Genomic DNA, 16,564 nt, shown 5'->3' with positions numbered 1-16,564 from the left:
ATTATTTTCATTTGAGAACATGGAGCAAAATTAAATCTCTTTTTAAAACCTATGGTCTAATTTTATCCTAGTTTTGCATATAAGTTTTTTTCAGAAGGAATAAAGCTGGTCTTGAGTTACTCTTCTTATCTTATGCCTGTTAATATTTGTTAATCTACTTCATGCCAAATAGGAAGAAGTAACTGCATTTAAACAGAACTTGTGGATTGCTTTATTAGCGGTTGGTTTGTAAGAACAGACTTCCTTACATGGGAAAGAAGCTGATGGTAGACTTTGTAACAGATGGTCAAGTTTGGGGGATTTAAATTTTTATATATATATTTAAAAAAAAAAAAATCATTGTGCACTGGCCTAGGGGCACAAAATGAAGATCATTTTATGATGGTGAAATCTAACAATCAATCAAAAATCTTGAAAGACAGCAGCTGCTTATCATTTCTCCAAATGCCTTTCTAGCATAGTCGCCTAAAGCTCCTAGGTTTAATAAATAGCCTGTATCCAGTAAAAGAGCTCCTAGAATTATCAGTGCTAGCAATAACTGAAGAAGTAAAAGACCTTTTGCAATTGGAGCTGGAATTACTAGTTTAGTTAGTTGATAACTCTGCCTTGAGCTTGTAATCACAATTTCAAATATTTGGAGAGAGTCCGATGGAAAAAAAAAGTCCTATGAAATTGTGAGGGTAAAATGTCAGAACTCTTCTAGTTCAGAACAGTTAATTGTAACTTTACCAGCACATAGAACTATAAACATATGCTGCATTAAAAAGATAGAAGTATAGATATAAGGTTCAGCCGAGACATTTAAATAAAGGCTACTGCAAAGATTTGGACAAGATATTAGAATGATTGAACAATGTTCCTAGTTGTATACAGGTAATAATATTCCCTTCTGGTCCTAAATAAAACTCAAGATTTCATGTAATTATTGACAATTATGGATCCTCTCAACCAACAGCATCTCACAAAACATCATCCTCCCGCATATCCAAGTATGCAGGGAGAATTCCTGTCAATGGCAAAATACATTAACCATGCTCAGCTTTTAATTTCTGTTGTGGCAAATGTGAACATTTCCATTTCCCAAATATACAGGGTATCAGGAGCACAGAAATAACTTTAAACCTAGACAGGACAGAGTTGATGGTTGATAGGAAAAGGAAGAATTTCAAAGGCTTTCCTCTGTTTTGGGAGAGCTAAATCAGTTCACAACCTTCCGGCATTTTTGAATTCTCCTGTGCAATTGAATACCTATGTAACCACAGGAACAAAAACTGTTCTTTTGCTGCAGTTGGACATAGGTTGGTCTATCTTGGGCACATCCTTGTTCATGAGGAGCCCTTAATGTAGAATTCTTGGGGACCTGATTATTTAAAATTATTTAATCTAAGTGTAAAACTACTCAGAAGCATGAATCCTAGTAGATTAGCAAGCGATCATCATAAATGCATTAGCCTGGAGTGTTACTTTCTGTATTGGCTTCAAACTGAACTTACAGGTCCATTTCATAGATTGTGTCTTGATATTCAGTGCCTTCCTCAGGTTGGTTATTCTTCTCTACTGGAAAGTTAGCTTATTGCCCTCTCTGTTCATGTTGTCCCATAATGACTGTATTCCATTGGGTCAATTGATGACTTGTGAGTCAAGATGATAACACTTGTGCTAGATATATGCTATGAAACGTTGTGTGGACTTGTCTTGTTCAGACCTAACTGTAGAACTCGGAGCGTTTCGCATTTCTCTCAGCCTTGCAGCCAACACTTTCAGCTAAGAACTCTTTCCTGTGTTCTTGGAAGGAAGACGTCATGATGTAGAGATTCATATTGTTTTACTTTTTAATATGCATAACTGCTCAAAATCTAAGCTGAAAGATGGCACAGAAGAACGTAGATGGAATAAGAGCACTGGATTTTGTTTTTAGAAGTATGTTATACAGCCTGCCAAATACTGAATTTGTGTCTGGTCATTTGTAAACATGTCAGATTGTACATCCTTACAGGTAGATTTCACCCTCATAAGTGGAAGGACTATGTGAATTGAGCATTCCTGCTGAGAATTCCCGTGCCTGTTTAATTGATTTGTTACTGATCCACGGTATAGTCTCATGTAAAATGCTGATTCTGTTAAATGGGCTAAGGTGGAGATGATGTGCCTCCCACCTAACAGCTGACACTTTTTATTTGTGGGACAGATGCTGTGCCAAGAACACCTTTCTATACACTGGCATGGAGTATTTGAGTCAGAGTTCTCAGCAGTAGATTTGAAGGAGTTACAATGAACAAGATGGTATTGAAAACAAAAGTTTTGTCTGCCAGCAAGACTTTTACTGTTTTGTGGGTAGGGACACTTTGAATTTTTAAATTTTTTTAATAGGGAGGGTGTGTTTTCCTGTGGATGCTTAGCATTAGCTTTAGTAGTAGTAGGATTGTAATTTTTTTCCAATTTGCTAGTAAAAAATGCAGACAGTGATAGTAAAATATTTAAGAAATGGTGGGAAAAACCTTGAAAGTTACATTGCTGGTACTGGTTCTTCAATAGTCTCTCTCTTTTTTTAAAAAAAAGTTTTCTAAATGGTATTGCATTCTAGAGTGAGTTTATCAAGAAGAATGGCATTAAATGTAGAGTAGATGGGCAGATATTGTACCCGATTAGAATGGTTAAAAATTCCAAAAGGTGTGTCCATTTCAGTTTTACTGCCGTCTCACCAAAATACCTTTTTTTACTTTCTTGGTTTTGTCACATTGAAAAATGATGCACTCTCTTCATTTCAGCATAGTTTCTTGTTCAGTTTCATCTTCTTGTGCTTCTATACACCTTACTTTTATTTTCTGAAATACATCATTCTGTAATCTTGTTCAAGTTGCATTCTCTGCGAGCTGTGTAGCATTTTGGTTTCTTTTTTTCCTTTATTGTTTTGTTAAAGTTTCACATTAGTTCTTACTGGATATTTTTTATTGCTTCTGCTTCTTAGATGTATGCACCAGCAGTTCATGAACTGTAAACACAGGCTGCAACGTAATTTGTTTAATTCTGTCTAACCTTCCCCTTCTGCATCCTTTTTCTTACATGTTTTTGGTCCTGTTTAGCTTTAGGCAGCATTTCCTGCCCTGTTTAAAATTTCCTTTGCTGAAGTTCTGTGTTTACATTGTTGCTACAAGTTGTCCTTCCTTGTGGTCCTTACTATTTAGATCTTTCCTGGTTCCCCATTGCAAATTGTATCCTTTCTAGCATTTTGTTTATCATTAAATCAAGAATTGCTCGTGACCTTTCAAATGTTCTTTTGAACATATTGGAGTAGGTGGATATTTGAAAGCTTGGGGGGGGGGGGTGCTTTATAGTTGCATGCTTGCTATTCCTACTAATTAATAACTGTCCTCTAGTTTTATTATATCTGTTTTAAGACGTGAAAGACAATAGATTTATTAACTGTTAGAACCCTGCTAAACTATGCTGTTTTAGCCAAAACAACAAAAAGCAAAAAACCCAAAGACTAAATAATAGCATGTTGCACAGGTCTCGCTGCCTGAATATTATCTGCCTGAAAAACATAAAATCTAGTATCAGTACAACTAGTGTAGGCTATTTAATGGGTACCTGATTTTTGTTATTAGAGAGTATGAGTTGTGATCTGACAAAGCATGTGCTTAACACTGAGCAAGCAAGGATTACTCATGTGCTGCAGAGCATCAAGAAGTCACTTTCTCCTCACAGCACAATCAAGTTGAAGACTTGAGTAGAGAAAGACTAGATTGAAAAAAAGATGAACCCTTACTCTCCAGAAAAGCAAGGTTGAATGCAGCTGTCTAAGCACTGTGAAAACTCTTGTAAAACCTGAGTGGTGCTCACAATACTACCTTTATGAAGGCAAAGTGTATTTCTCATCTAAAAAATTACAGTATGTGATAGTCTTGAAGCAAACAGTTTAAAGCAAAAGTCCAAAGTTTCTAGTGCTCTTCTGCTTTCAGATTTCAGCTTTCAAGCTGATCAGCTTATTAAACTGTGGAATGAGTTTGAAATATATCTATTAAAAGAAAGAAATCAGGACTTTGTCAGGAGCTCACTCTGAAACTTTTTCAAGAGACCTTCCAATAGAGAGCACTATATACTTGTTTTGGTTTTTAGACTGTGCAATATATTATTTTATTTAAAACTCAATGAAGTGGTGATATTTTAAAATAATACCTGGGCAAACAAATCCTTGGGTGTCTGATAGTACACCATTTCTGGTTCCCCTCAGAAAAAGTACTACGTAAATTTTTTACATTTGTTATAGTGCTATATATAGCATGTGTATGTACATAGTGCATGGATCCAATGTGGTGGATGATGCAGCCTACATGCAGCTTGGGGCGGAACCAGATATGCAGAAAAACAGCTAGAGGAATCTTTCTTGTTCTGTGAAGTTTACTCTAGTTTGGTTTGACATCTTCATTGGCATGCACCCAATTTCTGGGCTGCTGAGTCTGAGGAAAATCACAGTGTTTTATTCTAAATTTGACTAACCTATAGGCTCAGTAGTTTGTTCATCTAATTCCTAGTCTTGTCCCTGGGCTGGTTTTCTTGCTAGTGTGCTTCAAGAGGAAAACAGTGGTAGTCAAGGCTAAATACAAAAGTTTAGATCTTGGTCTTTGGTTTCTTTTATCAAATGTTTTCTAAGGAGATGATGCTGTCCACAGGTTGAGAGGGACAAGGCGGCGAGGTGGAAGGGCTGGGAAGGGTGATGGAATGAGGTGTCTTCTCTGATCATAATGTGGTCATTCCTAATGAGGTCACCTCAACCTTTCCCTCCCTCAAAATCTAGATTTAATAGTAAACAGCTTTCCCCAGTGTTCACTAAAGATGTGGTGCCCGAAGAGCAGCGTGCCAAGGTAAGAATGCACTCCCTGTGGATCCTGCAGTAGTACTCTTGCATAGAGAATGCTCTTGATTGCTGCCTCCTTTTCAACTTCTCCTAGCCTGGGATTTGGAGTCCAGTGAACCTACCACAGAAAGCCCTGGCACTTGGACACTCAGCTCTCATCCCCTGCCCCTTTCTTCTACTGTTGGCACCTTCATGTCATCCCCAGTTGAGGTGCCCTAAGGAGAGCCAGGCTTTTTGGATTCAGGACCAAGGCTTGGGGAAATTTTATGTGTCTCAGCTTGGTCTCAGAGCATCAGATCACTGGGCAACCCACTTCTGAACACTTCTTGGACTCTTCAAGTTGTCTAAATAGGGCAGAGGTGGGGGTGGGGGGAAGCAGTCCTCTCTGATCATCAGGAAAACTGAATCAGCTGGAATGCTTCTGAGGCGAGTCCTACTCTTGCTGTTCTTTAGCATCTTTTTTAACCCATTACTAATCCAGTTTGAGGTGGTAAGGCAAAAATGGATAAGTGGCTTCTTAGATTATATATTGTTTTATCAAAGTCTTTGTTCTTTCTTCAGGCTGACAATGCCTCCTGTTGTTATTCAAGCAGCTATTACTTAGGACAGAAACTTCGCAGTGTAACTGAGTTTATTTTCAATTTTTCCTTTCATGTAGATGCCTGCTGTCTCTGACACTAAAACGTCAGTACCAGCCCTCAGTCAGAGTGCATCTTCCATTCCTTACTCAGCTGCACATTTTGTTTTGATATTTTTCCTCTGCACTAGAAACAGTTGGTTTTAAAGCAGAGACCTTTCAGTCCTGTTAAATTTTACACCTGCTGACTCACATAGCACATGCAGCTGTTCTGGAAATAATTGTTCAGTAAGTGTATTCTTTCTGTTCAGTTAGTGAATTAATTTGATTCCAGCATCCTGATTGTGATTCGCTACCTGTGTTTTCTAACCAGCTTTGTGCTGCTCCAGCTTTTTGCTGACTGATGTTCTCTGACCATTAGAAACTCAAAGCCTTTCATGTAAACCCACTGTGTCAGTGCTGCTTTGGAGCAATTCAGTTGCTACTGATACGGTGCTGCCAGTGACTTGTCATCTGATGTGATTGCATGTACTGAAGTAACATTGTTATGCCTGTGAAATACTTTTTTAAATACAATAATATGTAATATAAGCAAAGAAGTTAGCAGTCAGTGAACAGTAGGTTGCATCAGGTAAGTAACAGTAAGAAAAAAAATATAGCGGACAATCTGAAAAATTGTCAATAGTCTCGTGGTGTTTTTGTCCTTCAGATTGCAACAAAAAGTCTTACTTGACTTAATTTAGTTGATGAAACTATGCAAAATAGATGAATTACCTGTTGCTTCTCCTTCAGCCTTGCAATGGAGGGCACGTCAGTGCCTACGTCAGGTGTAACCTCACGGGATAGGAAAGATTGTTCCTTTCTGTTGAGGGCCCATGCAGGAGATGACAATTAAAGAAAATAAAAAAGATGTGACAGAGTAGGGCCTTGTGTGAGGAGCAGGGTCTAGGACATTTCAGAGGAGAACAGGGAACAGACACACAAACAGAACTTAGATAATAGAAAGAGTAAGTCTTTTCCTAGGGAGCCAGAGGGACTATATGCAGTCTGCTCCAAATCAGAAGGCTGCTGAAACTTGTTGGACAAGTAGCAAGACTGGAAGGAGGGACCTACCCCATGTGGCACTGGGGGGGGGGGGATATATTTGATTTCAATGTTATATGAATTTATTTTTGTCATTTCTGACCCAGCATACCTCAGGTTTTTTTCTGCTTTGAAAACTTAGTTTGGAATGTAGTAAGATACAGCTTTAGAAATTCAAAAGCTTTTGGTATGCAAAGTTTAAAGGAGGAGAGCTAGGCAGAGTTAGCTCTATTCATCGCCACAATCGTAAGCCCAAATAGTTTCTTCAGTAACTTCCAGCTGAAACTTTCTCACCTGCTAGAAATCCTTGTTCATATCATCTGCTCTGGACATCTCTGAATTTAATAACCTTTCTAATTTGTTCCCAGCTTGTCCATTGCTTCTGCAGTCCATTTCTGCGGTCCAAATCACATCACACTTTTTATTAGATCTTTTTACTTGGTTTTTTTTAATTATTTATTTTACACTGCATTAAATTTGGTACTTATTTATATTTCTTCACGCAGCGTCTTTTATAGAAGCCTCCTGTTTTTTCCTCTTTTCCTTCCTCCGAATTCTCCTTGCTGCCTCCAGTTTCCTCTGCTTTGACTTATGAATTTTCTTCTTTAATCCACCCAAACTGATGAATTCTCTTCTTTTTTTTATGGGTAATGGGAAAAACAAAAGGTCTGTCATTTGTATTTACTTGTGAAAATATAAGCCAAAATGAGAGGCAGCCTTGGCAAAGGGGACAAGCTTGCATGTTTCCCGTACAGAGAGTAACTGAAAACGCTTATGCTAGTCCGTTAGGGTGGCTAATACTCAAAAACACTATTTCATGGAGATGGGAAGGTGCTTAATATGTTCTCTAATTTGGCTGAATTTTTTTCTTGCATTCTGATGCTTGGAGGCTCCAGCAAATTTGGGGAAAGTGAGTCCTGTAATAATTTCCTATGTTGGTTCTCTGAAGTTTAAGGCTTTGGTGCTGATTGGTGCTGTTGTTCAGGAGATGGGGACAACTCCAGAGAGATGGAGAGATTTGAAAATAAAATATTTCTATGTAAGATACTTTTAGATACGGAAATTTTCTTTTATGTATAGTTTCAAGTCTGTATTAGAAGTTCAGTTGCTACATTGCACCATGGAGTGTAACTCAGGAGTCACTATGCAATTCAGTTTTAAATGCAACACATTGTGAGCCTAGTTTCTGAAGGCTGACTGTAATTTTTATGATAGAGCTTTTATAAAAGATGATTGCATTTGGCCTAAAACCCAACAGTCATGGCACATGCACAGTGATTTTTGTTAGATTTCAGAACTTAAACATGAAAATATCTTGAGCAGGTGACCTGTAAGGAATGCCCTGAAACTAGAGAAATGCTGTCTGTGTTCCATTAATATTGGTCTGGTACTCAAGGATCTGTACTGAATAAACCCAGGTTGCAGCTGGGAGTCACGCAGTGCTGGACTTGTAGCATTGCTAATACTCAGATAATGCTCTTTTGTTTAAACCTACATTTCCTAGAATTATATTTATTGTCACATTCACTTTTTAAAAAAAGTTTTACTTTATTGTCCTTGTGGTAAAGAAGATTTAAAAATCATGTTGTAAAAGCCTCCTAAAAACAGGACCAAAGAAAAGCAATCCCTACTCCAGACACTGATATGTGATCACATCAGTCTTGGGAACACACTCATGATTCTTCGATGTTTGGGTTGGGCATTGATTCAAATGCTGTATATAGTTAGAGCAGAGCCCTGACTGGATTATAGCTGTTGAATCTACATGGATTTTTAGAAAAAAAAAATTGCTGGCAATAACTCAAGTGCTTGTTCTAGGATCTCTGACAATTTTCACTGAATTTACATTTTGTCCTACAGGCTTTCTAATAGAAGATTACAGCATAACATATATAATGATTCCATATCACTGACATGGTGGTTTATATTATGGACTACTCAGGATGTATATAACATTCTTGCTCAGTGATACTAATTCTCCTTTCACGATTTTGTTTACTACATCAAAACCTGAGACAGTTTAGCTCAACCCTGTAGGCAACAGCTGTTTGTGCTGGTTTTTTTCCTACTTCAGTTAGGTTTTTTTTCTTCATAGAAATGACTGTAACAGTAAAAGACTTTCTTTTATCTGTATAAAACTGCTTTGTACTATTTTTAGCTTATTCTCCTTTGTGTAAGCAAATAAGTTATATTTAACTGCTACTCAGGTAATGTAGCTTCTCAAAGTACATAAAGCAACAACTTTTTATGGTGTAATAGATCATGTGTTAGTCAGAATCAGGTTACTTTTGAATTCCCAGAAATAGTTCTCATGGAATGCTGTGAAAGTCTCATATAATTAGTGGGGTCTTCTTTCTTGTTATTAAATACTTGTAATTTTCCAATTAAAAACAAGTACTTGGAGAATGCTAGGACATCTGTGTATTTTAACCTAGCAGGATTGTTTTGAAAATAACATACAAATGTCTCGACATTTTTTTCATTATTTTTCGAGAGTGACAAATAACATTTCATCACCTGTATCTCCGGATATTAGCCTGTGTTTTGTTATCTGTTATGCTGGTCATAGCAATATGATGAAGTGGGAGCTTGGAAGCAAATCTTTTAGAGGATTCTGTGTTGGCAGGTTCCATGAGCAGCTCACGCAGACATGGAACCACACTGACTGAATCCTCTAGCTGCATGATTTTTATCAAAACAATGTCCTATATTACCTGCTTTCTGAAAGACTTTTGAAATCTCTGAGAGCGCAAGTTCTCTGTGATGTATAAGATAAAGGGACCTAAAGTATTTTGCATATGCATTCCAGCTGTTCTGCAAATAGAAAGAAAATTTTTCTCTCTTTTGTGCTGTAACACTACAGTCATGTCTTTCCATCATTGCTGCTAATTATTATTTATTATTAATACAACTGTACAGATGTGAATTAAATTGCCAGTTTCTGGAGCCATGTGATCGGAATCTGAGCCACGGAAGTCCTGGCATTGATTGCCTTGTATGATAAAATGTCTGGATTTGTGGATGAGAGGAGAGCAGTGGATACCTTTTACCTCAAATGTTAGCAAGGCTTTTGACACTGTTTCCCACATTATTGCTATATTCCAGACTGGATGGGTAGACAACTAGATGGGAAAATAACTGTTTTGACAGTCAAGCTCAGAGGGTAGTGGCTAATGAATAGCTGGTAATAAATGCTGTACCTCAAGGGTCTATACCTGTTTAAAGTCTTTATCTGTGAGGCAACATCAGGTTTGCAGGTGACACCAACTGGGGGGACCAGTTGATGTCTTCAAGGGCAGGGCTGCCATTCAGGGGAACCTAGACAGAGCGAGGAAATTGACCAGCAGGAACCTGATACAATTTAACAAGGATGAACACAGAGTTCTGCACCTGGAAAGGAAGAATCCCGTGCAATGATACAAGGCTGGGGGGCAGCTTGGCAGAAAAAGACCTGGAGGTCTTGGTAGCCAGCAAGCTGCACATGAACCAGCCACGTCCCCTGACAGCTAGGAAAGCGAGCAATATGCTGAGTTATATCAACAGGACCATAGCCTGTAGATTGAGGGAAGTGATTTATACCTTTCTACTCAGCACTCATTAGACATCTCTTAATACTGCATCTAAATTTGCCCCCACCCCCAGTCCAAGGAAGACAGCTATAAATTGGATTGAGTTCAGGGGAAAGCTGCAAAGGTTGTTGGGGGCTGGAGCACAAGTCCTATGAGGAGAGACTGAGGGAGCAGGGCTTGTTCAAGCTGGAAATGAGGGGATCCAACAGCAGCCTTTCAGTGCCAGTAAGAAGGTTATCAAGGAGTCGGAGCCGGGCTCTTCACAATGGTGCATGGCGGGAGGACAAGGGGCAACGGGTATAACTTGAAACAAAAGAGGTTCAGAGTGGGCATAGGTCCCATGCAGACAGTCAAATGTGGGAACAGTTTGCCCAGAGAGGTTGTACAGTTTCCATCCTTGGCTTTTTAAAGACCAAACTGAATAAAGCCCTGAGCAATCTAGTCTGATCTTATAGCTGACCCTGCTTTCAGCAGGAGATTGGACAAGAACTTTCCTGAGGTCTTCTCCAATTATGATATACAGATAACTAAAACAGAAATTAAAAAAAAAAAGAAATAAAAAGATTTCTATCTTTGTCCCTTTGCTGTGTACTTCCAAGGTGTTTATCAACTGTGCATTTTTGTTGAGGGAGGAGTGGTTGTAAAATGTTTTATCCAAAGAACCTCTCTTCCCTTGCTGATGCTTTAAGAAAGAGTGATTTCTCTATTTAAGTTTCTATTTTAAGTGCATATGAAGATGGCTTCCAGGTTATCAATCTGGTCACATACAGATGTGAGCAGAATGTCCTTTTGCTGTTTGGCAGGCAAAAATTGGGACTTGACAGCAGCTTTGAGTGACTATGAGCAGCTCCGGCAGGTACACACCGCCAACCTGCCACAGGTGTTCAATGAGGGCAAATACTACAAGCAGCAGGAGCCAGAGCAGCCTCCCCAGGTGACGAAAGCTGAGCGACCCTGCCTGCAAAGGCAGGATGACATTGCTCAAGGTAAGAGCTCTTCTCCAGGGCTTTTGCGGACAAGCAGCTTTCTAGCTTGTCTGCTTGCAAGTTGTGCTTGTCTGCAGGGAGCTGGAAGTCATTTGCCATCAGCCTGTGAACTGTGTCACTGTGATGGGATTCACAAAGCTGCTGCTGGACCCTACGTTTCACATGTTTCAGTTGTCATGAGCTTTGCCTCAGTTCTGCAAGGTTTTTATTTTTTAACATGTGATTAAAATACAAAAATATGTCCCCAAGCAGTCTTGTGGTATGTATAAAAGGAATTAATTAGAGGTGTCACAGACCACTACTGTATGTAGTTTTCTATGCTTATTGAGACCAAAAAAAGGTTAAAAAAATTCCATATTTCAATCTTTGCCTTTTTACTTACAGTATGTGATTAGGGTGTATGAAATCTATCAATAACTTTCAGCTTTAAAATTTTGTTCTTTTATGGTTCCACATAAGAAAGGACAACCTCCTATCGCCCACCAAATAGAAATTGAAACCTTAAGAAAAATGAGTCAACTACCTCTAGCAGCTGATTTCCAGTACAGGATGATAAGCAGTAGAGTTTACTTTTTTGTTTGCAGATCTTTCATAGGTTTTATTTCAGATCACTATCTCTCTCAGACTGTCGGAGTGCAATTTTATTTTTTAATATTAATTTATCAAGGAACTGTAGTTTGCACCAAAATAAATTTAGAAATCTGACAGCTTGTCATGTGGGGAGGTAATAGCACTAGCTTGGTGATGGCTTTCTATGCAATCATTAGAAGGAACAGAAAGTCTTCCCTTCTGCTGGCTCTTCCCTCCTATTAAACAGGAAATGGCATCAGTACTTACAACTGTCAGTAGAACTTTTTAAAAATTGATAACTTCCATCAGTAGAAAAGGAACTGTAGTGCTTATTATGACTTCTTAAAAGCACTGAATACAAATAAAAGGAGGAAGAGTAGCACACTGTAGTTGATAAAACTGTCCCTTCATTCTCATTAGGCTATAGCTCACTCTAAAATTCCATGTTACTAAACTGCCCAGTTTTCATTGAACATGGTCATTTGATATTTTAGTGGGTGTAGTAGGTAGTGTGGAGTAAGTCTGGCTTTAAATGCCTGGACTGACAGTAACTTTGCTACCAATTCAACACATAACTGATGACTTCATGATCAAAGAGCCATCTCTGACCGAAACGTGTAACTGGAGTGAGGAGGATGTTCAGGGAGGAGCAGAGAAAGGAAAGGAGGGTCTTGTTATGGGCCAAGCACTTGGAATGGAGGGTGCAGCCAACAGGAGAGGGCTGGACCGTGGTGGGAAGGGGTGGTGGAGTGGTAGCAAGGGGATGTCAAACAGAGATGCTGTCCTATATTTCAGTTCCCCTATTTAAAAGTGATTTAGCGGAGATGCACAGGGAGAAGAAAGAAATGCAAATGTAATCAAACCTTCTCCTCCTCACCCCCAATCTAGGATATTTTAGGGAGTGCAATTTAGCTCTTAAAATTAGAAAGCCTTTGATCCATTAGAGAAAGAAAAGTTCACAAACTCCAGGAAAAATAATTTGTTAATAACCATTAGTCAGTTTGAGCTGTTTTAAAAACAATATTAGCTTAAGTGATAAGCTACATTTAAGTAAGCTTTTTTGTTAATTTCTGAAGGCACAGAAGTACAGGAACTTCTTTTATTTTAATATAGCGTTGCACATGCTTGGGAGTCGATACTAAAGGCTAGTTTATGGTAGGATTTATGAAGCTACAGAGGTGAAGTTGCACCAAATAGTTTTTTACAAAAGCTTCCGGTATGGTAAGGTACCCATTTCTAAGGAAAATCAATGAAAATATTATCTAACTCTACCCCACCAGGAAGCTTTCTGCATATTCAAAAATGTAAGAAACGCCATAAACCTGGTGTCAACTTACTAATAAAACCCAGTAAAATGCCCAGGAGACTTTCTAGTGTTAATTTAAGATAATCCCCATTGTGAAGGTGGCTAGAGAGAGTGCAGCTCAGTAGAAGACCTGAGGTCAGTCTGTTTGAAGCACAGAAAGGCAGTGGTACCGTGGTTCTAAGGAGTGCCACTTCTCACATGCAGAAAGAAACTTCCTGCTGAATGTTAAACTTCTGAGGGAGAAGACTAGTAACATTTGATGAACATAAATTTTAAGCAGCTACCAAACGTTCATTTCAGTTTTTAAAAATATAAACAGCAGTACAGGGCAGAAACTAAACAGAGGGAAAATACCAGTTTTGATGGAATGATTCATGGTTTAAGCACTTCAAGAGTATTTCTGTCACTCATTTGCTGATACCAGAACTGAGGCCATATAGTAAAGTGAAATTATATGATAGTAATATTTTGTCCCTTTCTTAACATTCTAATGCTTGTTTTGCTTTAATGACCCCTTACTGTTCCTTGTATAGCATTTGTCCACAATGAAAGTCACTATAAGGTATTAGCTCACAGTCGTTTTGATAAAATAATGCATTCTTTTGTACCAGGCTTGTTAATGTCATAATTCTTTTTGAACTATGTATCGTTTCTTGGATGAGGATTTTAGAAAACACATATGCATAAAAACTGAGCTTGTCTTAAATTCAGCATAATGATGTTAAAATTGCTTTCAAGTAGATTGTTCTGAGATTAAAACTGTATGGCACGTTCGATATGAAGTGGATTTTCAGGTTCACAAGAACTCAAATTAAGAGTTCAAAACATTAATTGATTATCATCTGTCTGCCAGTAAATGTTTCTTCCAATGCATCTTTGGAAACTTACGATACATTAAAAAATATTTTTAATAGAAATACTTGTCTTTCATTTCTTGTTACTTTTACTGTTTATCTGTTTTGCTAGAAGGAGACTGAAGTTCCTATGACTTGCCATAGGGATCCATAATAAGAAATAAGCAATCTTTTATAGTAGGGAAATAACCCAAAAAGGTAACAAACAAGAAGTGAAATAAATTCCTGAGTGAAATGAACAGGCATTCACCAGACTTGGTGTTGACTGGTCTTTTACGTAGTCTTACAGGCTATAATCTCTCTTTGGTTTCTCTACAGAAAAGCGTCTTTCCAGAGGTATTTCTCATGCCAGCTCAGCCATAGTCTCCCTTGCTCGATCACATGTAGCAAATGAGTGCAGCAATGAACAATTTCCTTTGGAGATGCCCATCTACACATTCCAGCTACCAGACCTTAGCGTGTACAGTGAAGATTTCAGAAGCTTCATTGAACGTGACTTAATTGAGCAGGCAACAATGGTTGCTTTGGAGCAAGCAGGTGGGTAAATACTTCAGATGTCAGCAGCTGGGCAATCAGACATTTTGGTTGACATTTCTAATCATGCTTAATTACTGGAGCTTGCGCATCCTGCATGGGAAATAAATGCCAGAGAGTAAAAGGAAATACTGTGGTTTTTGCAAAATTACACATACCCTGATCCTCTGTTTCTTTCAAAACATTATAGAGAATACTGTCAAATTTACTTAATAAAACAAAGGCATTGAGGGAGGAAGGAAAGGAGGACTGATGGGGAAGTCATGCAATAGAGAAGGACGTGAGTCTGGATGGTCGGAGGGGTTGGTACTTCCAGATCTCATGAAGAAATTACATTGGAATGACTAACAAAGGAGACATCTTGAAGTTCTGTTGCAGCTTGAGAAAATAGTTTTTAAATATATATTTTATGTATTGATTATTATTTTTGTAATAAGAAATTAAATAATTTTAAAGTAGTACTTCATTATTGCCATGGGAAAAAAGTAACGAAGTTTAAAATTAATTTTAATTCAGACTTATTAGTAGCTTAAAGTTTTAAGTCAGTTTTGAAAGATATGGAGAAATGTATTAAAAATTAGTATCTGTGCCTTATGAAATAGGAAGTGTATTAATGAACCATGAAATGAACACATCTATATAGTGAAATGCCCAACTCTGGTGATATAAAGGAGTTACAAAATCAGATTTCATGGCTGCCTGTGGAATGTTGAATAGCCAGTTGCTTTTTTCTGTTGAATGCTGTACTGGCTTGTGTAACGCTATGTGTTCATCTCAGATTTCATTCTCAAAACTCGCTGCATGGTCATACTGTGTGTGTTCAAACTGATAAACTGTTCCTTGTTATTGATCAGGGCACTGCATCATTGTATTTAGGCAGGACCTCTGCTAATCTGCTGTCATATTGAGGACTTGTCATGTATTGTCATATGCTCATTTTTTGGCTTTGGTATTTGAAAAGCAAGACATAACTTAGATAATAGCATCAAACAGTAAATACTTAAGGGTGGGGGGGAACCCCAAACAGTATTCAGAAGGCCTTCTTCTGGAAAGAATAGTAGTATAAAATAATGCAGGAATGCTACCAGGCAACTATGAATTATGAAAACTGTCAGTCACCTTTCAAGAAAATATATCTAGTTTCTCTAGGAATCAGCTAACACAAGAAGGACAGGGAAAAAACAAGATGGCTCTTCCTTGGCAGCTCTGCCAAACACTCCAAATTTCATAGGGTTATCAGAAAATACCTTGCTACAGTATCAGTTGACCTACCTGCTTCAGTGGAATTACAGCCTTTAGAGTCAGTTAATGCAAGAGTACAAACTAGAGGATCACAGTGGTTTTCTGACCTTAAAATCAGGGTGTGAATTTAGAGCTGGCATCTTCTAATTCATACAGAGCTGGTGGCTTTGAACTTGGCATAGGGCTGCCGAAACTACTGAATTTTCTGCCTCAGCATTCCTCTCTCAAATCTCTCTGAAAATTAGAATAAATAATTTATTCTTTTTTTCACTTTAATTGGGGCAATAGCTCGACTCACACTGGAAAAGTCCCTTCCTTCCCAGAGCCTCTTGCATCCTGAAAAGGAGGGTGTTTTGACCATTTGAAGTGCTTGTGGTTTTGGTCACAGTTATTCTTGTAGCCTATGTAGGCTTAGTTTACTTATGTGAGCATTTCATTCAAATAAACTGGAACTTCCTCGGAAATGGTTCTTCAGTTAAGTTAAACAGATCAAACAGTGAATGTTTAAGAAAATCATGTAAGACTTCATGTAAACTGACCTTTTGTCTCTATTTAAGACATAAAGATATCCAGTCTCCTTTTATTTCCTGCCTCCTTTAGACACATTGTTGTCTGAAATGAAGAGAGTGAATTAACAGGAAAGTCACTTAACATTAGACATTTTTATTGTCTCCTACCAACAGAGGGCCCAGTTTGACTATGGCTTGGTCAATGACATAAAAAAATTAACAGATAAGGTGCATTGCCTGCAAAGGGCCTAAAATCTATTTCAAAACAAAACAAACCCCATGAAGGACAGTAGCTTCTGCAGCTGAGGTTGGCGTTATTGTTAAAGGAAAAGAGAGAGGTGTGAGCTTGGGTTTAAGGGCATTAATTTCAAGAGAAAGGAGGGGAAAAAAAGCTGATTAGGCAGAAGGAGGAGGAACTTTGTTAGGAACTTAAGAGTAGCTTACTACCTACAAAGCACAGATTGGGAGAGCAAAAT

The 16,564-nt window shown here is 38.2% G+C and overlaps 1 protein-coding gene across 1 annotated transcript in view; it reads left to right on the top strand.

The window, feature by feature from the left end:
• The window catches only part of OTUD7A (OTU deubiquitinase 7A), a 54,685-nt gene that overhangs the window by 7,277 nt on the left and 30,844 nt on the right, over positions 1–16,564 (top strand). Inside the window, exons 2-3 of the mRNA XM_075714356.1 lie at positions 10,891–11,073; positions 14,122–14,340. Of these exons, the coding sequence (XP_075570471.1) occupies positions 10,891–11,073; positions 14,122–14,340 (402 nt within the window). The remainder of the gene's footprint in view (positions 1–10,890; positions 11,074–14,121; positions 14,341–16,564) is intronic.

Source organism: Pelecanus crispus, chromosome 7 (genome assembly GCF_030463565.1).
Source record: "Pelecanus crispus isolate bPelCri1 chromosome 7, bPelCri1.pri, whole genome shotgun sequence".
Classification (NCBI taxonomy): Eukaryota; Metazoa; Chordata; class Aves; order Pelecaniformes; family Pelecanidae; genus Pelecanus; species Pelecanus crispus.
This window is presented reverse-complemented; position numbering and strand designations above follow the sequence as displayed.